The sequence below is a fragment of the Pecten maximus genome, chromosome 8, assembly GCF_902652985.1.
Source record: "Pecten maximus chromosome 8, xPecMax1.1, whole genome shotgun sequence".
NCBI classification, from domain to species: domain Eukaryota; kingdom Metazoa; phylum Mollusca; class Bivalvia; order Pectinida; family Pectinidae; genus Pecten; species Pecten maximus.
The window spans coordinates 27425578-27452623 of record NC_047022.1 but is presented as its reverse complement, the minus strand read 5'-3'; the positions used below and the strand labels follow the sequence as shown (position 1 = coordinate 27452623).

Below are 27046 nucleotides of genomic sequence, written 5' to 3'. Positions count from 1 at the left end.
AAATGAAGTTAGACGGGAAAACATAGACCTCAAATATTATTGGGAGCTGTAGATTTATTTTGGACCCCTTCGTGTCCCAAAAATAGAGGGCACGAAAGCAAGTTCATCGGAAAATATAACATTTATCCGAAAATATTCCAGATTTAGAAAAGCGCACAAGAGCGTGTTAGTTAGCTTATTTGTTTACGCATTTTTGTCTGCTTACCTGCCTAAAACTTTCCGCTTACCTGATTCATTTTGAAATTGCTGACGAGACAGGAATGCGAATGATATAAAAGAAAGTATACAGCTGTTAAATCTGGACTTGTCACCTGTATCAGCGAAGCATCATGGAGTGGCTGTTGTGTGGTGTTCTAGCATTGCTGGCGGTAAGTAACATATTGTAAAATTTAAACTGCCACCCAACACTTTCTAATTTACAAGCACATTCGTTCTTCATACATAAAAGCATGCATGTATTTTAATGATTTCACGTCCCTTTTTATATTTGTATTTGTCCGATTTCTCTTCTTGTCTATTACATTTTGCAAAAATTATTTATTGAAAAACATTGTTTATTTATCAACATTAATTATTTATCGACATTAATTATTTATCGACATTATCTATCTATCAACATAAATTATTTATCAATATTTTAAATTAGTCACTGTTTACTTGTATATATTTATAACTAAGTGATAGACGCATGGTTTGCTTTCTGTAGCAGTTCCCGATAACGTAACATTATAACGACTATTTTATAACGCAGACATTAGAAAGTATCTGATACCGCCTTTACGTGATTTGTTTTTGAGGCGAATAATTTTGGGTTTTTATCGTATTTCCTTAACGAAAAACATTGATTTCCTTCCTATAAAGCCTTGCCCTATCCTTTAGTTGATAGTTCAACACTTAGTAAGGTTCAGGCTTCTGTCACATGGCCGATACAAACCAAAGACTACACAATCGTTTTGGCGTCTCTCTATCTAACGTTCAGTGTTACAATTGGCGGCGAGGACTAGTACGCTCAGTCAGTGTTATGGTCAATAAAGGGTCCATCAGTTATCCTATCATTCCATATTTCCCTGGTCTATAGTGACTTATTGGGCAAGAAGGACGTAAACAAATATCAGAGAAACAATCGCAATTTGTTAAGGTGTCACAAGCATGGCTACATCAGAAGAATTAAAAACTCCAACACATATTACAATGATATCATTTAATATTGAACTCTCTTAAGGAATTAAATTTACTGCGTCATGAAATACCTCATGAATGTTGAAAAAATAAATTTCATTCATAATATTTACATTGTTATATTTTCATCTTTTAAAACACCCAATAATAATAAAAATGCATGTTCTCATGACGTGGGAGAAAGAACAGCCGTTTTCCGCGGCAAAGTATCAGACAGTTATTGACACGGTCGTAACAACAAACAAACAAAATGTACTTTCATCTACAACATTTATTTTATGAGATTTTTGGATTGATGGTTATGTTTCGAACATTAAGGTGACCGAAACAACATTGGATTTATTACATGGATCGCGTTTATTAAATACGATGGAAAATGTTACCCGTGGTAATACAATTTTCGCCAATGCTTTCAAGCATATTGAATGTAAATATATTGCAATATTGAAATTTTTTCCTTATTTTCCACTGACTCAGTGCTAAGAGACAGTTGTCATCATGCGCATATAACATCCGTTACATTAGGCTATAATAACCAGTTTATTGTGAATTTTTAACAGGCGGAATTTTCTGATAGTTTTTTAAAAAATTTTATAAATAGTTGACGAAAATGGTAAGACAAAGCAAATAAAGTATTGAACAGTAGGTTTTATGTTGTTACTGTACACATGGCAACAAGGGGTTCCCTTGGCATTTGCCCCTAGCGAAGTGCGGCTGACAGTGCGCCATGCAAAGAGCGACAGTGCACCATATCAAGAGCGATAAAGCGCCAAGTGAACAGCGACAATGTGACATGCGACAAAAGTACACTGCAAAATCGGCCACCATATATATAAGACAGGTAAACTGAATGAAAAGAAATGTTTCTTCCCCTTGAGGATAGCCTTAATATCGGTGGGCGTTAAATTCGTTAAAAGCATTCGAGCATGACCATTTATGGTGTCGAAGCTTCTAGCGATGTTTAAAAAATGTGAATTACATCAGCGTCTGATCAGAAACAGACACCGATTTCTGTATATCCCACGACGAAAGAAAACTCGCGAAGCATTAAATAAACTGTAAGTTAAGCCGGAGAAATGACATTACAAGAGATCGCAAACCAAGTTAAACGACAATTTGGTTTCAATTTGATAATAATTAACATTTTTATAACTGGGTGGACGTTCGCCCTTCTGACAAGTAGTATATTCCGTGTAGCGACCTCTTTGGAGACCGTCGCATATTAAACTACACCTCATATTGATATACCGTCTTATATCTAGTCCAATTATCTTAGGCCGTTTACAAAGGGTTCAGTTACCAGTAAAAGCTTGTCGCTCTTACAATATCAGACCAATAACACCGTGTACAGTAGACAGAGTTTCTGAACATCAGTAAAACGAGGGCAGAGTATGTACAAAAGAAATGTACGCTGGGACAATAGAAAAAGAGAATGGTAGATATTACAATGTGTCATGAGGGGTGTCTTCTACCAACGACATTCAAATATACACTGGGACAATAGAAATATACAAAGAGCATGGTAGATATTACAATGTATCCTGAGGGATGTCTTCTGCTAATGACATATCATGTGTCCCAGGAAGCGTCTTCTTCTAATGACTTTCAAGACATGAATTTATTCCACGAAAAGTTAATGTTATGTTCATAAAGATGGGGCCGAAGAAGGTAGCCATCAGAGGTTATATCTCGTGACTATACAGAATGTAAAAGCACGCGATTTAGCATTTGATACTTTATTTGGCCAAACGTTTGATACCGGACAAAGTATGGAAGAATAAATAGGATAACATCCATGGACAAGTAATATGTCGTCTGTCAAGTCCAGTGTGATTTTGTTGCATCACGTTATCAATCAGTTCAACACTATTTTCGCGATTTATTACAAAGTATTTGTTAACAAAATCATTTCATACAGTCAATGTAATCATAAACTTGAATACGATGATTGTTTTTATTTTGTATTTAAATCACTTCCAAGCCACATCTTTATGTCATAGTTCATTTCTTCGTAACCGAATATCCGCTGATATTTTATATGCCTTGGTAATCTGTAGGACATTTAAATATTTACGGTAAATGCCTATCGGTGTCGGTCGATCAAAAGTCGGGGACAAGAGGCGAAGGAAAGAACAATAATTGGCATATGTTTTCTGATTTTTTGTTTATATTATACATGCCTTAGTAGCATTGTCATATCCACTAAACAGTACCTACACAGCACCGTATGGTATATACCTAACGAAAGCTCATTATCATTCACTGTATAAACCCGTGTCGGCGTTAACAAAACCTTTAGTCCGTTGAATACAGCATGTCCTTGAAAATAGATAGAACCTTTTAAAACAAGTTGTTTGTTCAGATACATGTTTTCTTATTTCTTGAACAGATTTCTGAATCATCAAACATCAAAAGGGTATTGCTTCGTGACTTGGTTGGCAATACCTGTACACAAATTTAATCAGAAGATACGAATATACCTTTGGATATGTAATTAATACCTATCATCTACATACACGAGTAAAGTATGTACATTGATTGTATTCAATCAATAGATATAAATTTACAATAAGTTCATATCCATACATGATTAAAATCAGGTAGTAATTATGTAACGTAAGTAATTAATTAAAGTCCTCATTTACGTTAACAATTGATAGCAACGAAACATTAACGCGTTTATGAAGATGGCGGTCCCTACTAATGGAAACGGTCATTATTATTCATGGATTTCCCCGGGTAACTGAGTGTAAGAGATAAGTTTGGTTTGGATTGGTTTGGTTTATTTTGTTTAACGTCCTATTAACAGCTAAGGTCATTTAATGAGTGTGTTTTTGGAGGCTGCGGTATGTTCGTGTTAAGTCTCCTTGTGATAGGCCGGAATTTTTGCCGATTTATAGTGCTACCTCACTGAAGCATACTGAGTAAGATGTTACCCATAATGTAATCATAGCACGCACTTGGTACCATGATAAATAAAACTTTTCGGATATCAACATATAAATTTGCGTGATGTCTACCGCTGTCTGAGGGAATTACAAGGCAATGGCATTGCACGTGTCGGATTGACACACCTAAAGTTTACACTCATGAATCTAAATGTTTGTGTATTGATGTTTGACACTATTCCATAAAAGCGTATTTTAGAGAATCATAGATTTTCTCCAATGAAAAGTACAGTATACCCCGTTCCGATTATTTTAATATCCTTATTATAATTACTAACACTCTTACCGCTGGTCATTTATAACCATTACTACTACTACATTTATTATGATTACACACTAAAGTGACAACTCAATTCGGCTTTTTCCAGAGTAGGCTTATTTCTTTTTTACATCGACATGACCTAGAGGGATCTTGGCACTCATCATTGAAAGATCGTAATGGGTTCTATGATATGTTCTCTACTTTAATGAATTGATAAGAAGGGGAACCTGAATAAAACGTCTAAGAAATATCAAAGAACTCTCTGTGAATTTGAAATAGCAATACCAAACTCTGTCTGTATTTTTTTTGGAACAGACACAAATTCAAACAACTAGAGACAACGGGAAACCTACACACGACCTTTAGAAAACCCTCCCAGTAACAACTAGGGACAAAGGGAAACCTACACACGACCTTTAGAAAACCCTCCCAGTAACAACTAGAGACAAAGGGAAACCTACACACGACCTTTAGAAAACCCTCCCAGTAACAACTAGAGACAAAGGGAAACCTACACACGACCTTTAGAAAACCCTCCCAGTAACAACTAGAGACAAAGGGAAACCTACACACGACCTTTAGAAAACCCTCCCAGTAACAACTAGAGACAAAGGGAAACCTACACACGACCTTTAGAAAACCCTCCCAGTAACAACTAGAGACAAAGGGAAACCTACACACGACCTTTAGAAACCCCTCCCAGTAACAACTAGAGACAAAGGGAAACCTACACACGACCTTTAGAAAACCCTCCCAGTAACAACTAGAGACAAAGGGAAACCTTCACACGACCTTTAGAAAACCCTCCCAGTAACAACTAGAGACAAAGGGAAACCTTCACACGACCTTTAGAAAACCCTCCCAGTACTTCTAAAGATACCGCGATTATAGTCTCCCATAGTCACAGATGAGTTTGTTTGTAAATTAGCAATAATGGCAAATTTTAACATCACAAAAATAATATTTGAACGCAAACTGCATTTGTCAGGTACAGAATGCAAATGTGTAATTAAGGGTAACTGAAATGAACTAACCACAGGTGAAAAAAAAACCTGAAATGTATTCCTTTGAGTAAAGTATATCACTGAAAATAGATTTAACTTTACTTTTAAAATTAAGTTGTTTGTCCGGGTACATGTTTTCATTTCGTTCATGGACCGATTTCTGAAACATCATACATTTGTTAAGAAACATCAAAAAGACATTGCTTCGTGACTTGCTTTGCAATACATGAACCTGTATATCAATTTAATCAATTTAATCATAAAACACATTTCTGATCCTATGTCAGATGAACCGGTCATGTACACGATTGATGCACACCTTTATGTATACAAATAGATACAGTGAAATTATATATGTACACAATGCCTTCCCCTGCAATTAATACCCGTCTGTAACTATTAATACATATCAGTACCTAATTAATACCATTTGCACGTACACAATAAATTATTATCTGTACGTTACGTATACAATCAATGTTTTCATGTAAGGAAACAGTATCAATGAGACATTCATATGTTTATCAAGACGGCTGCCACACATGAAGGAAACGGTCGTTATATACATGGTTTCCACCGGATTTTAGCTTAAATAGTAATAAGCGAAATGAAGAAAACAAGCTATTTTATAATCCCAGCACGTACTTGATACTATGATCTTTAAAATGTTTTGCATATCATTGTGTGTGAGATGCATAATAATGTAGTTTTAGATGTGTGTTATACCACTGTCTCGGGAAAGTGAGAGGAACAGGCTTGGCTTAACATTTAAAAATACCTCACCTGAAGTATACACTGATGTAGTTCAAGGTGTCTATGTTGATGTTTTACAAGATTACGTATAATACATAGAGCAGAGAATCATAGAGATGAAAAGTATACACCCGATCCTATACAGATGTTATATATCCCTACTATAAATAAATCTTACACCACGACCATATCAAGATAATTAAGTTTTCTTTGTTTTCATGGTAAATACTTCTATGAAAGAAATTCCGAGAATGGCGCGAAAAATGTGACGTCACAATACGACAATTGACGTTGCGTATTGATTTAAGAAAAAGAATCCCATTTAAAACCAGTAAAATTGTACATAAAACATGTTTTAAATTAGAAAATCATTTTCAAAAATTAATTATAAGCGTTAATGTTGTTTCATCCCCCGAAGAAACTAAAATAGATGACATCAATGCTTAAAAATTATTCCAAAACTTACGCTTTTACACCCCGACGTTAAAAAAAATATATTACTACTAATACTCGCACCTCACGACACTATAAATATAGCATACCTATTAAAACATTCTTACACCCTGACACTTTGAAATTAGTATACCTTATTAATACCCTTACACCCGACACTATGGAATTATTATACCCTATTGATACTCTTACACCCGACACTATGAAATTAGTATACCCTATTGATACTCTTACACCCGACACTATGAAATTATTATACCCTATTGATACTCATACACCCGACACTATGAAATTACTATACCCTATTGATACTCATACACCCGACACTATGAAATTATTATACCCTATTAATACTCTTACACCCGACACTATGAAATTATTATACCATATTGATACTCTTACACCCGACACTATGGCATTATTATACCCTATTGCTACTCTTACACCCGACACTATGAAATTATTATACCCTATTGATACTCTTACACCCGACACTATGAAATTATTATACCCTATAGATACTATTACACCTGACACTATGAAATTATTATACCATATAGATACTATTACAACCGACACTATGAAATTATTATACCCTATTGATACTCTTACACCCGACACTATGAAATTACTATACCATATAGATACTATTACAACCGACACTATGAAATTATTATACCCTATTGATACTCTTACACCCGACACTATGGCATTATTATACCCTATTGATACTCTTACACCCGACACTGAAATTAGTATACCCTATTGATACTCATACACCCGACACTATGAAATTATTATACCCTATTGATACTCTTACACCCGACACTATGAAATTATTATACCCTATTGATACTCTTACACCCGACACTATGAAATTATTATACCCTATTGATACTCTTACACCCGACACTATGAAATTACTATACCCTATTGATACTCTTACACCCGACACTATGAAATTACTATACCCTATTGATACTCTTACACCCGACACTATGGCATTATTATACCCTATTCATACTCTTACACCCGACATTATGAAATTATTATACCCTATTGATACTCTTACACCCGACACTATGAAATTATTATACCCTATTCATACTCTTACACCCGACATTATGAAATTATTATACCCTATTGATACTCTTACACCCGACACTATGAAATTATTATACCCTATTGATACTCTTACACCCGACACTATGAAATTATTATACCCTATTGATACTCTTACACCCGACATTATGAAATTATTATATCCTATTAATACTCTTACACCGGACACTATGAAATTATTATACCCTATTGATAATCTTACACCCGACACTATGGCATTATTATACCCTATTGATACTCTTACACCCGACACTATGAAATTATTATATCCTATTGATACTCTTACACCCGACACTATGGCCTTAGTATACCCTATTGATACTCTTACACCGGACACTATGAAATTATTATACCCTATTGATACTCTTACACCGGACACTATGAAATTATTATACCCTATTGATACTCTTACACCCGACATTATGAAATTATTATATCCTATTAATACTCTTACACCGGACACTATGAAATTATTATACCCTATTGATACTCTTACACCCGACACTATGAAATTACTATACCCTATTGATACTCTTACACCCGACACTATGAAATTATTATACCCTATTGATACTCTTACACCCGACACTATGAAATTATTATACCCTATTGATACTCTTACACCCGACACTATGAAATTATTATATCCTATTAATACTCTTACACCCGACACTATGAAATTATTATACCCTATTAATACTCTTACACCCGACACTATGAAATTATTATACCCTATTGATACTCTTACACCCGACACTATGAAATTAGTATACCCTATTGATACTCTTACACCCGACACTATGAAATTATTATACCCTATTGATACTCTTACACCCGACACTATGAAATTACTATACCCTATTAATACTCTTACACCCGACACTTTGAAATTATTATACCCTATTAATACTCTTACACCCGACACTATGAAATTATTATACCCTATTGATACTCTTACACCCGACACTATGAAATTATTATACCCTATTGATACTCTTACACCCGACACTATGAAATTACTATACCCTATTTATACTCTTACACCCGACACTATGAAATTATTATACCCTATTGATACTCTTACACCCGACACTATGAAATTATTATACCCTATTGATACTCTTACACCCGACACTAGGAAATTATTATACCCTATTGATACTCTTACACCCGACACTAGGAAATTATTATACCCTATTGATACTATTACACCCGACACTAGGAAATTATTATACCCTATTAATACTCTTACACCATACACTATGAAATTATTATACCCTATTGATACTCTTACACCCGACACTATAAAGACAGTATACTCCTACCGATAAGGCCGTAATTATAAAATAAATAAATAACCGATACACTTACATCCCTACATTAAACAGATATCATATTCCTACTAATACTCTATTACTCTTTTGTCCCTACTTTATACAGATAGTATACTCTACTAATACTCTTACACACCAATGTGATGATACACCCCAATCATAACTTGTTTACCTCGATTATTTATGTTAGAGTAGCATGCAAACTAGGTAATAGCTAAGAATATAAAAAAAACACCATATCAAACCTTACAAGCAAACATGGACTTACACCTGCACACAGTCACATAAATGAGATCACCACATGGCACAAACACGTGTGCCCATGTAAACAAAACGTGAGAATGGATGTAAATGAAACTGCACGAAATGTAGACAGCTTAAGTACCAATAAAAGACAAATATACATTATATTTGTAAAATAATTTATTTTGGTTCGATGAGGTAATATTCAGTTGTAATGTCTGATTTTTCAGCACGGTAGTGCAACTGCAATTCAGGCATAACTTCATTACGAACATGTCAGGCCGTCAAAGATAACTTTCCCGCAGAAGCAATGTCGTAAAAGGCAGCGGTACGACACGGCTCACCAGGACATCCTATACCTTCAAACTCAAAACTGAACGTCAAGTAGAGAACTGTACCAATTTTATAAATGTCTACCTCGGTCTGTGAAGTTGCGTCGTGTTCAGTTCAATATTAGCAGTAAATTATCACTTATCGATAGCTGTGAAATATATCGACAGGCTGCAGACAGGGTTACTACAAATCAAACACGATGAAACACAGGGCACTTTCCCTCCGTCACTTCCGGTCTTATTTTCTCGCTTTGTTGATTATGAATTACTGTTGTCGATATTCCCTGTTTTTCTCACCCTGTTCTCGTGCACAAGCAATCTTGATTATGAATTACTGTTGTCGATATTCCCTGTTTTTCTCACCCTGTTCTCGTGCACAAGCAATCTTGATTATGAATTACTGTTGTCGATATTCCCTGTTTTTCTCACCCTGTTCTCGTGCACAAGCAATCTTGATTATGAATTACTGTTGTCGATATTCCCTGTTTTTCTCACCCTGTTCTCGTGCACAAGCAATCTTCTAAGCTTTAAAGGGTAAAACTGATTTTGAGACACAGGGTTTCAATATTGACTTCGGTACATTAAAACGCATGAAGTGATTTAAACTTGGGAATAAACATGCTCCCGTATGATCATTAACGTATTGCATTCGTAGACCCCTTTATCTGTTTCAAAGATAATTACCTGATTATCTTAAAGATATAATCTTTAATGAATTGTTTATACGATTTGAATTGACGTGAAATATTTCCCCGACGCCGTTTTTTGATTGTTCATCAATTATTATAATTTTATGTTGGATAAAAAAATAATTCTATAGTCATAACAATGCTGTATTTATTTATATTTCAGATCAAATCAACCGTTGGTAAGTACATTTTTACTGGTTAAATTATACATTAAGTTACGAAGCTATATGAAAACCGAATTAAGTGAATCTAGTTTTGTTTTTATTGTAATTTGAGTTATTTAGGTCCGTGTCATTGTACAATAAGTTATTGACTGGTGAGATGTTTCCCTGATTTACGCACTTAGTCTGAATAATAATCACCGAAACCTCGGCTGAGATGAACGGACATCTGCCGAGGTGAATGTTTTTCAGACCAGTTACGTAAATACGTGATAAACCAAAACTACAGTCTACAATTATGATATAATATTTCACAATTCCATATAAAGCTAACCTGCGGAATTCCCACTATCAAGTGTACAGATGTTGCTCGTATTGGATGTTTTGCATGCCGTGATGAAAAACCAATTGAACAGTTCTAGTTCTTTATTAACTTTGAGTCTTCCGACTCATCACTATCATACACATACATTGTTATACAAAAATGTACACATTTACATAACATTGACAACATCACAGATTAATAAATACGTTTAAGAGACAATATACTCGAAGAGCATAACTAAGTTAATGAAATTATTTTCTCTTTAGTATATTTGGCCAATTTTTTTTAATTCTTTTGTGTTTTGTCCGTTAAATAACTATATCAATTTAAAAATGCTTTGCTTTTTATAATTTTAACTTTTCAAAAACTTCTTACGTATATCAGAAAAGTATGGATATTTTAGAATAAAAAGACATTATAACAAGACCCTTTTACCATGTTCTAATTTGTTCTATGCAATCTTGTCTGTAAACATCTAAAAGTCTATCTTTAATTAAGATGTAAAAGATATTGTCAATATTTTCTGTATAGCCTAGGCCTATTCTATATAATTCATTTTTGATATTCAACACCCATTTATCGTTATTCCCCAACATGTCTTTATAACATGATCTTAAAATACAATTATCAGTATTTACTATCTTTATCAAATACTTGAAAATTCTTAATTTCCTTAACAATGTCAATGGATATCTACCAAGTTCTAAATAAACCATAGCATTACAAGTATTTTTACGTACACCAAGTAATTGTTTACAGGATGAAGTATGTAGTTTTTCAACGTCAGACGCTTTATGAGAACTTCGTATTTCGGAACCATAATTTAAAATAGTGTTACAATGCATTTATGACGTCATTATATTAGCGACATCACAAAACCCGAAGACTGAAATGCTTTTCTATTCATAAATCGAGGTATGTAACTCCCGTCACATGAGATCGTCAGAGCTGGGAATTAGTCATATACTTAATCAAGCAATTACACTCCCATGTAAGATACTCTTTGCTATCCTTGAAACCTTTTATTTAGACGTTTTGATCACTGAATCAACGTGTTCTTCATCTGATTATTTTTACAGGTGTTGACATAGATAAGAAATGCTATGCAGACATCGCCTTTGTTGTTGACAGCTCAAGCAGTATACACGAGTCAGATTTCAAAATTCAGAAGGCGTTCATAGAAAATTTAGTCAGATACTTTGACGTTGGTCCTAAGGATGTCCAATTTGCTGCAGTTTCTTTTAACTCCTACGTGTATGACGAATTCAAATTCAACACAAATGCTGACCAAGCGAGTGTCATTGAAGACGTTGATGATATTCGATATCGCGCAGGCCTAGCCACTAGGACGTACAAGGCTATCGAACGAATGCGTGACTTCCTATTTGCTTCTAATAATGGTGCACGTGACGATGCCGAGCACGTGGGGATTATCCTGACAGACGGGACAACCAACCCCGGGAGAATTGACGGGCTTTCATCCAACCAGGGTAAGGCAAAAACGCAAGAAGAAGCTAAGTCAGCAAGGAACGACAACATAACCCTGTTTGCTATTGGAATCGGACCTAAGGTGAATATGGCTGAACTCAACGGAATAGCTACAGACCCTGACGACAAGTTTGTCATCACAGTTGCCAACTACAGTGAGCTTGACAAAGAAGGAGTGAAAAAGGCCCTGTTCAACAGAGTTTGTAGTCGTAAGTCACTTATCTATTCAATACTTGCATTAAATATGGCTTCATCATTGGTGGATAATTATAATCAATGATGTAATGCAGTCTGCTGCTACATCTCATGTCCTAACGTAATACTTTGTTAAATACTGTTTTTACAGAGCTGTGCTATTGCCTATCTTTCTTTAACAATGTATCTGTGCGATGTTGATGGATGTTTTTTGCCTTTTCGTTTAAGTCGTCAATATACCAGCCCCAATAGCTCCAACAACTAGTAAGTATTACTTCTCCCGATATTTACAAATACGTCAGTATTATGTCCATCTTTCTAATCTCAAGCACCACTTAGATCTCCCTTTCAATAATACTCATGTTTATTAAACTTAAATTCATTTCCAGTTACTAGACTACATATCCTACATTATACTGAAATCAAAGAAGCAGCACAGTAAAACCTGTAGTTTAATCCAGTTATCAATGAATGTGATACGTTCTCAAACACACCAAATTATTGTTCTTTATTTATTCGAGAAGTTTTACAAACGATATAGTCTACAATAATGAAAGTTTGTGTCATTTTTGTTACAGTTTTGTCATTTAAATGCATCAATTTAAATTTGATATATATACGTTTCACTTACAGCGCCAACTATACCACAAGGAGAGGATCCCAAAAGAAGGTAAATAGCACAGTTTACAATACGATTTGCCTGTTCTACCTAACATGGGTCTGTTCCGCGAACAATGATATCTCAACCCTCGTGTAAGAGTTCAGCTGGCCAGCACGCGGCCAAACTCTTGCACTCGGGTTGAGATATCCCTGTCCACGGAACAGACCCATGTAAGATTCTTTTAGTCCCATGTGGAATACCTATGTTTGATAGCGATATTCCACATAGGCGCACCGAGTGACCTAAGGTCCGGGACTGATTTTTATGTAAGAAGGGGGGTAACTCTTACAGTCGTCTGCTTGACATATGTAAACAGATTAGTGTATCAAGATGGCTCAACAGTTTCAGAGGCCAGTTGTGAAGGAGAAAAACTCTATCGTACATGATGTTGCTGAAGGAATTCCTATTTTCAAGGCACAGTGGGTTAAGAAACATTGAAAACATTCCAACCTAAGACCTGAACATTGATCTTTTTAAACTGAATACATTCAGTCATATTGTTACATTTTGTCGAGAATTTCTTTTTTACAGCGGAAGACTAGATATGTTTTCGTTGTGCAAGAAAGCATATATGGAGGAATATGGCGTGCTGTCCAAAATCAGTCGGCCGTTTCCGGAAAGCTGATCGCCTCTGACAAACATTAATTTATATTTGTTGTTAACTTGACATTTTGACATTCATCTTATGTTTCATGTTCAACAGAAGATACGATATCGTTTTGTTATCTTTCCAAATATATAAATGGTTTTATAGTTTTGCCATATTGGATCGATTTCTCCATCTATTTTACTAAAAAGGTGTGAGAAAAATAGTCCATCATATGGTAGGTCTTCGGGATAGTGAAATTCTCCCGAGGGTAGAATTTCCTTATCCCACATATCTAACATATGATGGACTCATCAATCATCAATCTTGTAAGACACACGTGTAAAGCACTACCCTGACGTCATAGATTATTCGTGACATCACGATAACTATCTGACGTCGCACGATTTTTTCTTAAGAGAAAAGCATACTGTCCGAAATTCGCCTGTATTAATTATTCTAAAGAATTTTTATTTATATTCTCATAAATACGAATTTCGTGATAAACATAAGCTTGCACTCGTGACTATGCACACTATATTAAAGTATTCAATAATGTAATAATTATGTCACTTATTTATACTGATTCAATTATGCTAGAATCTTAAGTACATCTATATACATTTTAGTATATCTGATTATTCGTTACACAATTTTTCAACAGTATGTCAGGGTAAGCCAGCCGACATTTTCTTCATACTTGACGAGTCAAGTAGCATCCATACACCCAAGAACTTCCAGTTAGAACTGTCCTTCGTAAAGCAGGTCGTCGATTATCTAGACGTAGGAGACGATCTCACCCATGTTGGGCTCATAACCTTCAGTAGCAATGCCTCCATGCGCTTCAAACTCGACGATTTCACCACTAAGGATGAGGTAGGGTAATATATCACAGTTGTACAGGTAAACCGGCCCTCAATTAAGGATGAGGTGGGGTAATATATCACAGTTGTACAGGTAAACCGGCCCTGAATTAAGGATGAGGTGGGGGTAATATATCACAGTTGTACAGGTAAACCGGCCCTCAATTAAGGATGAGGTAGGGTAATATATCACAGTTGTACAGGTAAACCGGCCCTGAATTAAGGATAAGGTGGGGGTAATATATCACAGTTGTACAGGTAAACCGGCCCTCAATTAAGGATGAGGTAGGGTAATATATCACGGTTGTACAGGTAAACCGGTCCACAATTAAGGATGAGGTGGGGTAATATATCACAGTTGTACAGGTAAACCGGTCCACAATTAAGGATGAGGTAGGGTAATATATCACAGTTGTACAGGTAAACCGGTCCACAATTAAGGATGAGGTAGGGGTAATATATCACAGTTGTATAGGTAAACCGGCCCTCAATTAAGGATGAGGTAGGGGTAATATATCACAGTTGTACAGGTAAACCGGTCCACAATTAAGGATGAGGTGGGGGTAATATATCACAGTTGTACAGGTAAACCGGCCCTCAATTAAGGATGAGGTGGGGTAATATATCACAGTTGTACAGGTAAACCGGTCCACAATTAAGGATGAGGTAGGGTAATATATCACAGTTGTAGAGGTAAACCGGTCCACAATTAAGGATGACGGTGGGGTAATATATCACAGTTGTAGAGGTTATCTCGCATGAAAAGTGTTAAGGAAGTACGAGTGGGTCGGTTAGTTTTGTAGTGTCCAGTTTCAGCCATTCAAATAAAACTTGCCTCTTTTGTTAAATAAATTACCATATTTTTATTGATATTAATCGATGTTTTTTTTTCTTTTGGGAGGGGGGTGGGGGTGGGGCTTAGTTTTTTTTTCAAAGTTTGAACATTGAACCTTCCTGTACTATTTTGCTGTATAAAAAGGAGCGTTTTTTTTTTTTTTAAGTATATGGAAGTTATCACGTAATTACGCTCATTTTCGTTCCCGTTCTTCTTATGAGCTTTGCGTTAAATCAAATGTTTGCAAAGTAACTCACAGTATAAGTAACAAATAAAAGCAACAACTTTATCTCAGATTTAATAGCTAACCATCTTATACTGTACGCATACTCGATGTGTCAGATCGAGAAAATACTATATTTTGAAAGTTGGACAAACAATGAATCGGGGAAATATATTTTCATTTCATTACTTCGAGTTATTTCACAACTTTAGCTATTTAGACAATCCAGAAGAACAAAAGATAACAACGGGGAACAAAAATGGAGCAATCTTTAAGTACGTCGTTATTACTTATGCTTAAACGCAAAGTTTGGTGGTCATAATTCAATGGTTATTTATCAGTTTTGGAATAAAAGTTTAAAGATATAGAGAATGTTAAATTGATTCGACCCTGCGCACAATGGTCATGAATATAATTAGTGGAAAGGTATACTTCTTTATCTTCTAATTAAAAAATAATTTCAGGTTAAAACCGCCGTAAACAAGACAAAATGGAATGGAGGAAACACCTACACCGACAAGGCTCTCACACTGCTCCTGGATGAAGGTTTCACAGTCAGAAATGGAGCTCGGAAAGGCGTGGCACAGGTTGGGATAATCGTCACGGACGGGAACTCTACCGACCCATACAAGACTCGTAAACAAGCAGCTCAAGTTATTAGCAAGGGGATTTACATGTTTGCTATCGGTTAGAGTTTTATTATGTATGCCTGTACGACGCTATCATTGTATTCCCTATGTATTCTCTTTGATAAATATTGGTAAGACATTGCTTCTTGGCTTCCCCACGTAAAAAGTGTGTCATCATTAAAACAATAAATCATTTTTATTACTAGCAATGCTGATCCAAAGGTCATAACATGAGTTATACAGTTAATACATTGTAGGTGTCGGAGCCGTGTATAGACCCGAGCTCGACATCCTGGCATCCGACCCGAGTTCAGAATTCGTCTTCACTGTTGACACTCTTGATGCTCTTGAAACAATCAAGAGACTTTTAGCCTACAGGGTCTGTAAAGGTGAGCAGTAAACTGATATTCTAAAAACAAAATTATCACTCTAAAATGTCAGGTTTATATCCCACTAGTGAGGCGTGTTTTAGGTGACTGTTTGGTTCCAGTATTAACTTGTACAATTAAGAAAAGAGGAGACTTCATTAGCTCATTTGCTCTGCTTAAGTCACCTCTTCATGTTCTAAATAAAATATCTATCGTCTAGGAACATAATCAGCATTCCATATGGCAGATTGTTCTTCCAGTGTGTGCCTCTCTTTCATTTTCTTTTTAAAATAATACTTTTGTTCCTCCGTTATTCCCAAACTCCATAATCAATATTCAAACTAAAAGTAGGTATTGGAAGATAACACGGCAGTTCCCTTCAGTATGATGGCTTATATCTAATGTGATGATGCATTGTTAGGCGTTTCTTTTGTTTAGTTAATTTGATATAAATTTGTACGGATCACATGTTCTAATTGAATTTCCGTTGCAAATGCACCCTTTGGTATTCGACTTATCATAGTTACATGTATCTATGATTTATAATCCTTGTTTTTTCTAATGCAGAAAAACCAACGGAAAGCATGGAGGAAAGTAAGTATGACCACATATTAATAGTTAACTCTTAATTTTATGTTCTAAATATCTTATATTCCCTGAAACACGGGACATTTGACATTAGTCATTAGACTGAGGATACCTAGAATGACAAGGCAGATGTGTGATGCAACTTCAGCTTCCTTAGTTCTACTACTAAAATGTCTGTTCCTGTGTTCCATAGGACATAAGGAGAAGAGCGTGATGCATTGAATTTGATACATATTACTTTATCAAACTCTCTATTGATATTTAAATCTTATTATTATGATGCTAGTTCTTTCACTTTGAACAATAATCTAAGATGTTTTGAATTACTTATTGTAACTTTCAGACGTAGTAACAAACAAAATTCGTTTCAAAATTCACGAAATCAAAATATCTACAAATGATATGTGTAACCTCAGAAGGAGTTAATGTTTGTAGGGCTCATTTTACACCCCTCTCCACCAAGTCACATTATACTAATAATCCGCAAGCTAGTCCTTCCTGTAAGCTCAACAGCCTAACGTCAAGCTGAACGCAGTAGACCCTATGTCTCAGCCAGTTGACAGCACCCGTGACACTTAATCTGGACGGATGCGCCGAAGGTTCGCGTTGTCTAGAGTAGTTCTAGAATTGAAAAATGTAATGAGGAAATCGAGATGAAGTGTAGATGTATTGTTGTCATGGAAAAGGATATATATATAATCGTTTTAGCGTCTCCATCGACTACAGAGGCTAATCTACAATTCACCGGGTATACACATAGTTGTGTATACTTTTCACATTTCGAGACCTATTAGGTCGCAGAAAGGAACGGAAATCATAGTCTTTTTAAAGCGAAGTTTAGACATAAATGTACATTATGGCGTGTGTACTAGTTCAAGCAACAGCTAATGCCCTAGAAACAGCTAATGCCATAGCAACAGCTAGTGCCCTTGGAAAAACTGCTGTATAAGAAAACAATACCAGAGGGGGGAAATGGCAACACTGTTAAGCTCCCAAAAGTTGTTGTGGAGATTTTAGCTTTTAGGTATTATTGTCGATATACGTAACATACTATCGGTGATATAGTGATATACGTACAGTCAGTGATATACGTACAGTAAGTGATATACATACAGTTAGTGATATACGTACAGTTAGTGATATACGAATAGTCAGTGATATACGTACAGTCAATGATATACGTACAGCCAGTGATATTCGTACAGTCAGTGATATACGTACAGTCAGTGGTATACGTACAGTTAGTGATATACGTACAGTCAGTGATATACGTACAGTCAGTGATATACATACAGTTAATGATATACGTACAGTCAGTGATATACGTACAGTGATATACGTACAGTCAGTGATATACGTACAGTCAATGATATACGTACAGTCAGTGATATACGTACAGTTAGTGATATACGTAGTCAGTGCTATACGTACAGTCAGTGATATACGTACAGTCAATGATATACGTACAGTTAGTGATATACGTACAGTCAGTGATATACGTACAGTTAGTGATATACGTACAGTCAGTGATATACGTACAGTTAGTGATATACGTACAGTGATATACGTACAGTCAGTGATATACGTACAGTCACTGATATACGTACAGTTAGTGATGTACGTACAGTTAGTGATATACGTACAGCTAGTGATATACGTACAGTCAGTGATATACGTACAGTCACTGATATACGTACAGTTAGTGATATACGAAGTCAGTGATATACGTACAGTCAGTGATATACGTACAGTCAGTGATATACGTACAGTCAGTGATATACGTACAGTCACTGATATACGTACAGCTAGTGATATACGAAGTCAGTGATATACGTACAGTCAGTGATATACGTACAGCTAGTGATATACGTACAGTTAGTGATATACGTACAGTCAGTGATATACGTACAGTCAGTGATATACGTACAGTCACTGATATACGTACAGCTAGTGATATACGAAGTCAGTGATATACGTACAGTTAGTGATATACGTACAGCTAGTGATATACGTACAGTTAGTGATATACGTACAGTCAGTGATATACGTACAGTTAGTGATATACGTACAGTTAGTGATATACGTACAGTCAGTGCTATACATAGTCAGTGATATACGTACAGTCAGTGATATACATAGTCAGTGATATACGTACAGTTAGTGATATACGTACAGTCAGTGATATACGTACAGTCAGCGATATACGTACAGTTAGTGATATACGTACAGTCGGTGATATACGTAGTCAGTGATATACGTACAGTCAGTGATATACGTACAGTCAGTGATATACGTACAGTTAGTGATATACGTACAGTTAGTGATATACGTACAGTTAGTGATATACGTACAGTTAGTGATATACGTACAGTCAGTGATATACGTGGTCAGTGATATACGTACAGTCAGTGATATACGTACAGTCAGTGATATACGCACAGTCAGTGATATACGCACAGTCAGTGATATACGTACAGTCAGTGATATACGTACAGTGATATACGTACAGTCAATGATATACGAAGTCAGTAATATACGTACAGTCAGTGATATACGTACAGTCAATGATATACGTACAGCCAGTGATATACGTAGTCAGTGATATACGTACAGTCAGTGATATACGTACAGTCAGTGATATACGCACAGTCAGTGATATACGCACAGTCAGTGATATACGTACAGTCAGTGATATACGTACAGTGATATACGTACAGTCAATGATATACGAAGTCAGTAATATACGTACAGTCAGTGATATACGTACAGTCAATGATATACGTACAGTCAGTGATATACGTAGTCAGTGATATACGTACAGTCAGTGATATACGTACAGTCAGTGATATACGTAGTCAGTGATATACGTACAGTCAGTGATATACGAACAGTCAGTGATATACGTACAGTCAGTGATATACGTACAGTCAGTGATATACGTAGTCAGTGATATACGTACAGTTAGTGATATACGTAGTCAATGATATACGTACAGTCAGTGATATACGTAGTCAGTGATATACGTGGTCAGTGATATACGTACAGTCAGTGATATACGTACAGTCAGTGATATACGTACAGTGATATACGTACAGTGATATACGTACAGTCAGTGATATACGTAGTCAGTGATATACGTGGTCAGTGATATACGTACAGTTAGTGATATACGTACAGTCAGTGATATACGTACAGTCAGTGATATACGTACAGTTAGTGATATACGTACAGTCAGTGATATACGTACAGTCAGTGATATACGTACAGTCAGTGATATACATAGTCAGTGATATACGTACAGTGATATACGTACAGTTAGTGATATACGTACAGTCAGTGATATACGTACAGTTAGTGATATACGTACAGTCAGTGATATACGTACAGTCAGTGATATACGTACAGTTAGTGATATACGTACAGTCAGTGATATACGTACAGTCAGTGATATACGTACAGTCAGTGATATACGTACAGTCAGTGATATACGTACAGTCAGTGATATACGTAGTCAGTGATATACGTGGTCAGTGATATACGTGGTCAGTGATATACGTACAGTTAGTGATATACGTACAGTCAGTGATATACGTACAGTCAGTGATATACGTACAGTCAGTGATATACGTACAGTTAGTGATATACGTACAGTTAGTGATATACGTACAGTCAGTGATATACGTAGTCAGTGATATACGTACAGTTAGTGATATACGTACAGTCAGTGATATACGTACAGTTAGTGATATACGTACAGTCAGTGATATACGTACAGTCAGTGATATACGTACAGTTAGTGATATACGTACAGTTAGTGATATACGTACAGTCAGTGATATACGTACAGTCAGTGATATACGTACAGTCAGTGATATACGTAGTCAGTGATATACGTGGTCAGTGATATACGTGGTCAGTGATATACATTTATTTGTACGTACAGTTAGTGATATACGGACAGTCAGTGATATACGTACAGTTAGTGATATACGTACAGTTAGTGATATACGTACAGTCAGTGATATACGTACAGTTAGTGATATACGTACAGTCAGTGATATACGTACAGTCAGTGATATACGTACAGTTAGTGATATACGTACAGTTAGTGATATACGTACAGTCAGTGATATACGTAGTCAGTGATATACGTACAGTCAGTGATATACGTAGTCAGTGATATACGTACAGTTAGTGATATACGTACAGTCAGTGATATACATACAGTGATATACGTACAGTCAGTGATATACGAAGTCAGTGATATACGTACAGTTAGTGATATACGTGGTCTGTGATATACGTGGTCAGTGATATACGTACAGTCAGTGATATACGTAGTCAGTGATATACGTACAGTCAGTGATATACGTAGTCAGTGATATACGTACAGTTAGTGATATACGTACAGTCAGTAATATACGTACAGTTAGTGATATACGTACAGTCAGTGATATACGTACAGTGATATACGTACAGTCAATGATATACGTACAGTCAGTGATATACGTACAGTCAGTGATATACGTACATTCAGTGATATACGTACAGTCAGTGATATACGTACAGTGATATACGTACAGTCAGCGATATACGTACAGTCAATGATATACGTACAGTCAGTGATATACGTACAGTCAGTGATATACGTACAGTCAGTGATATACGTACAGTCAATGATATACGTACAGTCAATGATATACGTACAGTCAGTGATATACGTACAGTCAATGATATACGTACAGTCAGTGATATACGTACAGTCAGTGATATACGTACAGTCAATGATATACGTACAGTCAGTGATATACGTAGTCAGTGATATACGTGGTCAGTGATATACGTGGTCAGTGATATACGTACAGTTAGTGATATACGTACAGTCAGTAATATACGTACAGTCAGTGATATACGTACAGTTAGTGATATACGTACAGTCAGTGATATACGTACAGTCAGTGATATACGTACAGTCAATGATATACGTACAGTTAGTGATATACGTACAGTCAGTGATATACGTACAGTCAGTGATATACGTACAGTCAGTGATATACGTACAGTCAGCGATATACGTAGAGTCAGTGATATACATAGTCAGTGATATACGTACAGTCAGTGATATACGTACAGTCAGTGATATACGTACAGTTAGTGATATACGTGGTCTGTGATATACGTGGTCAGTGATATACGTACAGTCAGTGATATACGTAGTCAGTGATATACGTACAGTCAGTGATATACGTACAGTTAGTGATATACGTGGTCTGTGATATACGTGATCAGTGATATACGTACAGTCAGTGATATACGTAGTCAGTGATATACGTACAGTCAGTGATATACGTAGTCAATGATATACGTACAGTTAGTGATATACGTACAGTCAGTGATATACGTACAGTGATATACGTACAGTCAATGATATACGAAGTCAGTAATATACGTACAGTCAGTGATATACGTACAGTCAGTGATATACGTACCGTTAGTGATATACGTACAGTCAGCGATGTACGTACAGTCAGTGATATATGTACAGTTAGTGATATACGTACAGTCAGTGATATACGTACAGTCAGTGATATACATACAGTGATATACGTACAGTCAATGATATACGAAGTCAGTGATATACGTACAGTCAGTGATATATATTTTCCCATGTCTCATGTCTCATAGTAACAAAGGGAAAGTTTATTTTGTATATGGCTGTAGAAACATACATATTACGTTTTAATTTGACATTATTTTATGTCAGTTTGCAGGCAGCAGGTCGCAGATGTTGCCTTTATCCTGGACTCATCTGCCGATATCGGGCAATCGAACTTCGATGAACTCATCGATTTCATCGACAAAGTTGTCAGTAATTTTGACATTGGTTCTGACAACACCCGCGTTGGTCTCATAACGTTCGCTGATGCACCAAAGATTGAGTTCAATCTCGATTCGTACACGAAACCAGCGGAAGTCGAACAGGGTCTCTCAAATGTCCGATTCACATCAGGACAAAGGAATACTGACCTTGCCATACAAATGATGACTAATCAGATTTTCTCGGATTCACTTGAACGAAAAGATGTTCCGAGGATAGGGATTGTAATCACCGGCGGATATCCACAGGGAATAACCAAGACACACGAGGATGGCAGCTGAAGCGAAAGAAAAAAGGAATACATATGTTTGCAATAGGTAAATAGTTGTAGTGTGTCTGTTTTAATCTAAGAATATATAAAGGAGTTAAATATAGGAAGGGAAAATCTCTGAGATATTTCATTTTTTTAATTGTTTACTTATTACTTCGTTGGTTTTAAAACGCATTAGTAAAATGTCTGAGGGTTATGCATTATTTACACCCGAGTCCGTGATTATCTGAGTATTAAAAGTAAGTGAAGCTATGTCCGACTATCTAGCTTACTACGTTACCACAGCACCTTCATTGTCAGGGTACTTTTTTTGCAGGAGTTGGGAAGAAAGTCGGGTCAGACCAGCTGGAAGACATTGCCGCGGATAACTATTACATGGTTGATGATTTCTCCGAGCTGGACTCCATTCTCAGAGTGCTGACTACCAGTGTTTGCAAAGGTACTATATGTTTAATTATTTGTTTGAAAGTTAGATTGTTGTTGTTGACTTCTGTCAAAATCCCTCTACAGACTGCCTACCCCACTTGACCATGCCTGGCAGTAAGGACGTAAGAATCGTACCTCCTTCCATCCTTGTATGATCGTAAGAGGGGACTGAATGGGATCTTATATTTTCCTTTCTTACCGAATATATTTCTTGTTAATATCTCTCTTGGCAAAGCCTCACGTTTGGTTTTTTAGTTGAACAATCACCACTTCGAGGAATAGTTCGTTCTGCCCCCTGTCTGAGACATATCCGATTGACTAAAAATCGTCTCCCACATTAAAGCTTAACAAATCAGAACATAACAAAAAATGTAAGTTTACCTGCTATGTTTTGCTGTATAATAGGGATAATAATAAACTTTTAGATACTCACGTGTTTAATTGTTTGATAGTGTTGATTTGTAGTGCACCCCATTTGTGATTTTAACATGGACGTCTTTTTTAAATAAGAGGATTTTAAAACTTAAACTTCTTTTTAAAATCATTCGAGGCATGAACAAAATATGAATGAAAGTATTATCGACTTTGTTCCCCTCCAAACGTCAGGCGAATATCACCATTATGTTCCTAAGATAATGTTTCCAACTGACAGCGATATGTGACGTATAGGGTAATTAGTCATCGAAAAATTGTTTTATTTTTTCCCCTGTGATATGAAGAATCGTATTCAAACGTTTTCCTATCTGAGATTATATCAACTCGTAAATCGTAAATAACATATATATATATCAATAATATTTATATACGCAATAAACTTCGGATCCTATATGGTTCACAGGATGGCAGACAAATCGAATAACCCGCGCTCATTGGTTATATAGTGGCAATGTGGAGCAAACGGATAATCACAAACAATCGCATATTTCTGTTGGGTTTTTCGGCATAGCCGTATCATATTCTTTTGGCCCCGGGTATTACGCGACAGGTGGCGTTACTGGTCAAGATGAAGTATGTGATTGGTCAATGTAGCGGTAGATGCAAAATGTAAATGTGCAGTTAAAAACGAAACAAAGTTACGATTAAATGCAAGCTGAATAAGTGGGTGTATCTTTTCAAATGACACATTAATAAAATTATATTCCTTATTCAAATGCAGTCTTATTATCATCAAATATGATTTAAACCGATATAATTTTGTTAACCGTGCTGAAATGTATTAGTTCGTTAATTTATTTCAACAGCAGATTTACATTATAATCACTAGCATTAAAACTATGCCGTTTATCTTTTTTAAAGATAAGTGTAAAACTTCTTACCATTCCGACATCGCTGACCTCTCCTACAATGATGTACTTTTTCTACATTGCAGAAGGGAAGAAGAAATCCGACTTTGAATCCAAGGAGTTGGAACAGGAGAGAGAAATGGATATCGAGACAATGAGAGAGATAGAACAGGAGAGAGACATGTTAAACGAGAGAATGAGAGAGAGAGAACAAGAGAGAGAAATGGAAAACGAGATGATGAGGGAGATAGCACAGGAGAGAGGAATGGATAACGAGAGAAGAGAGGAGATAGAGACGCTGATCGACATTCTACGAAGAGGTGGCTGATGATTTTATGGAAATCAGAAATGACTAGTGTTTGTGTTAATCGACCTATTACTATCTTATCACAGAACACTGGCACCACTGAACAGTGACCCATATACTTTACAACTTTGTATTGAGAGTGTAAGCCGTTATAAATACTCTGTTTTATGTGTTATAGGGACCACAGAACCAAATCAAAAATAGATTGTGGGTTTTCCCCGTTTGGGCAGATTTAATAGGAAGGTGAATGCATCGGGGCCTACTGATTGGATATCTAGGGGTGCGTTGCAAGTCGCTCAGCCGATTTTCTAGCGCTTAAGTCACTTCTACAACGGTTCTAAGTGCTTGACATCAAACAATCATGGCTGACTTTTCACCGTTGAACTTAATACTTATAAACGAAATAGCAGAAAGTGACGATACTTCAAATGTTCTTGTAGAAGAACTGAGTAAAAACAGAAGACTTTTGGATATCATTGCCGTAAAGCATATTTTTAAGGAAACACACGCCTGTGTTGTTGATTATGCCTCCGAAATTGTCCCAAAGTATAGCGAAGGAGACTTTCGAATGCATTTCCGTATGAGTCGCAGTACTCTATCAGTGAGTTTGTCTCAAAAACTTCCATATTTAACGATAAAATCTGAAAATCAAAATATTGACTTGGGTAATCTTTAAATGCAAACAGTCATTGACATTAGGTGAGAGAAGTTTCCAAAGTTTTAATATGTGGGTTGGGCAATACATGTAGATGTAAAATATATAGAAAAAAAGTTATTTTTTTTGCTAGCCTGTTTTGGTCAGGGGGAGTAAAGTACGTGTGTATTTTGTTGTAAATTTAGATGAATTTTTGGTGCTGAATTCAATACAAGATGGTGGCCCCCATATAAAAAAAGTTCAAATTGGTAAAAAAAAAAAATCATTCTATTTAGAGGTTTCCGAGATGACATACTTAAAAACTATAGCTACGTACTGGACCAGTGTTGAAAACTCCATTTAAGCAGGACAGTGGTAAACGTTAACATTACCGTCTATGGGAAATCATTGGTTCCTTGGTCCCTATATACACTGACCTCCGCCAATTACTGCGATCCATTTATGTTACTAATCAATTATATTTGAACCACATTATTTGTCCCTTTAATATGCTTGCTATGCTTGTACATTTTTTATTTCTATTTTGTATAGTAATCTGGCTACTGCCACCAGTCAAGCATCGTCCTTCTTTTCCGTTTATATAATTTTAACGAACAATAGTTAAATGTATAGAAATAAAGGCTTAATTTTATTAGTGAAAGAGTTGATTTCTCAATATACGGAATTCGTTATCCATCTGGGTATTTACTGATGATTATCAAATAATCGTTGGACATACACTGATATTGGAGAGCAGCGAAAATAGTAACACGACTACAGTTATAACAAGTATTGACATATTGTAGAGAACAACTGAACATTGATGGAACGAGAGGAACATATTAAAAGACCCATTTACACGGAGAATAAAGATAAAAATCAAAGCGAATAGGACCGTTTGTTTCCGAAAACTATTTGAAACAGCACGTGATAAGAAAAATTAATATGTAGTTACAATACTCTGTAGACATGCTTTAAAAATACAAAGAATAAACATGTAGTAAGA

At 35.9% G+C, this 27046-nt stretch overlaps 2 protein-coding genes across 2 annotated transcripts; both read left to right on the top strand.

Annotated features, from left to right (window-relative positions):
- Positions 1 to 74: 74 nt before the first annotated feature.
- Positions 75 to 14511, top strand: LOC117333041 (cartilage matrix protein-like). Its single transcript, XM_033892158.1, has 6 exons — positions 75 to 368; positions 10483 to 10498; positions 11885 to 12502; positions 12717 to 12752; positions 13122 to 13158; positions 14400 to 14511. The coding sequence occupies exons 1-6, from the start codon at positions 330 to 332 to the stop codon at positions 14410 to 14412; spliced, it is 759 nt and encodes a 252-aa protein (XP_033748049.1). The 5' UTR covers positions 75 to 329; the 3' UTR covers positions 14413 to 14511.
- Positions 14438 to 27046, top strand: LOC117333040 (cartilage matrix protein-like). The gene is made up of 7 exons (XM_033892156.1): positions 14438 to 14611; positions 16121 to 16343; positions 16543 to 16674; positions 17221 to 17247; positions 23006 to 23436; positions 23707 to 23829; positions 25186 to 27046. The coding sequence occupies exons 1-5, from the start codon at positions 14573 to 14575 to the stop codon at positions 23398 to 23400; spliced, it is 816 nt and encodes a 271-aa protein (XP_033748047.1). The 5' UTR covers positions 14438 to 14572; the 3' UTR covers positions 23401 to 23436; positions 23707 to 23829; positions 25186 to 27046.

Bases quoted from the DNA above. Each gene is read 5' to 3' on its own strand.
- LOC117333041 (XM_033892158.1), top strand. From the start codon at position 330: ATGGAGTGGCTGTTGTGTGGTGTTCTAGCATTGCTGGCG. The intron at 12,503-12,716 runs GTAAGTCACTTA...TTTTCGTTTAAG, and splicing joins GTTCAACAGAGTTTGTAGTC to TCGTCAATATACCAGCCCCA. The intron at 12,753-13,121 runs GTAAGTATTACT...TTTCACTTACAG, and splicing joins CCCAATAGCTCCAACAACTA to CGCCAACTATACCACAAGGA.
- LOC117333040 (XM_033892156.1), top strand. From the start codon at position 14,573: ATGCGCTTCAAACTCGACGATTTCACCACTAAGGATGAG. The intron at 14,612-16,120 runs GTAGGGTAATAT...AAATAATTTCAG, and splicing joins ATTTCACCACTAAGGATGAG to GTTAAAACCGCCGTAAACAA. The intron at 16,675-17,220 runs GTGAGCAGTAAA...TTTCTAATGCAG, and splicing joins AGCCTACAGGGTCTGTAAAG to AAAAACCAACGGAAAGCATG.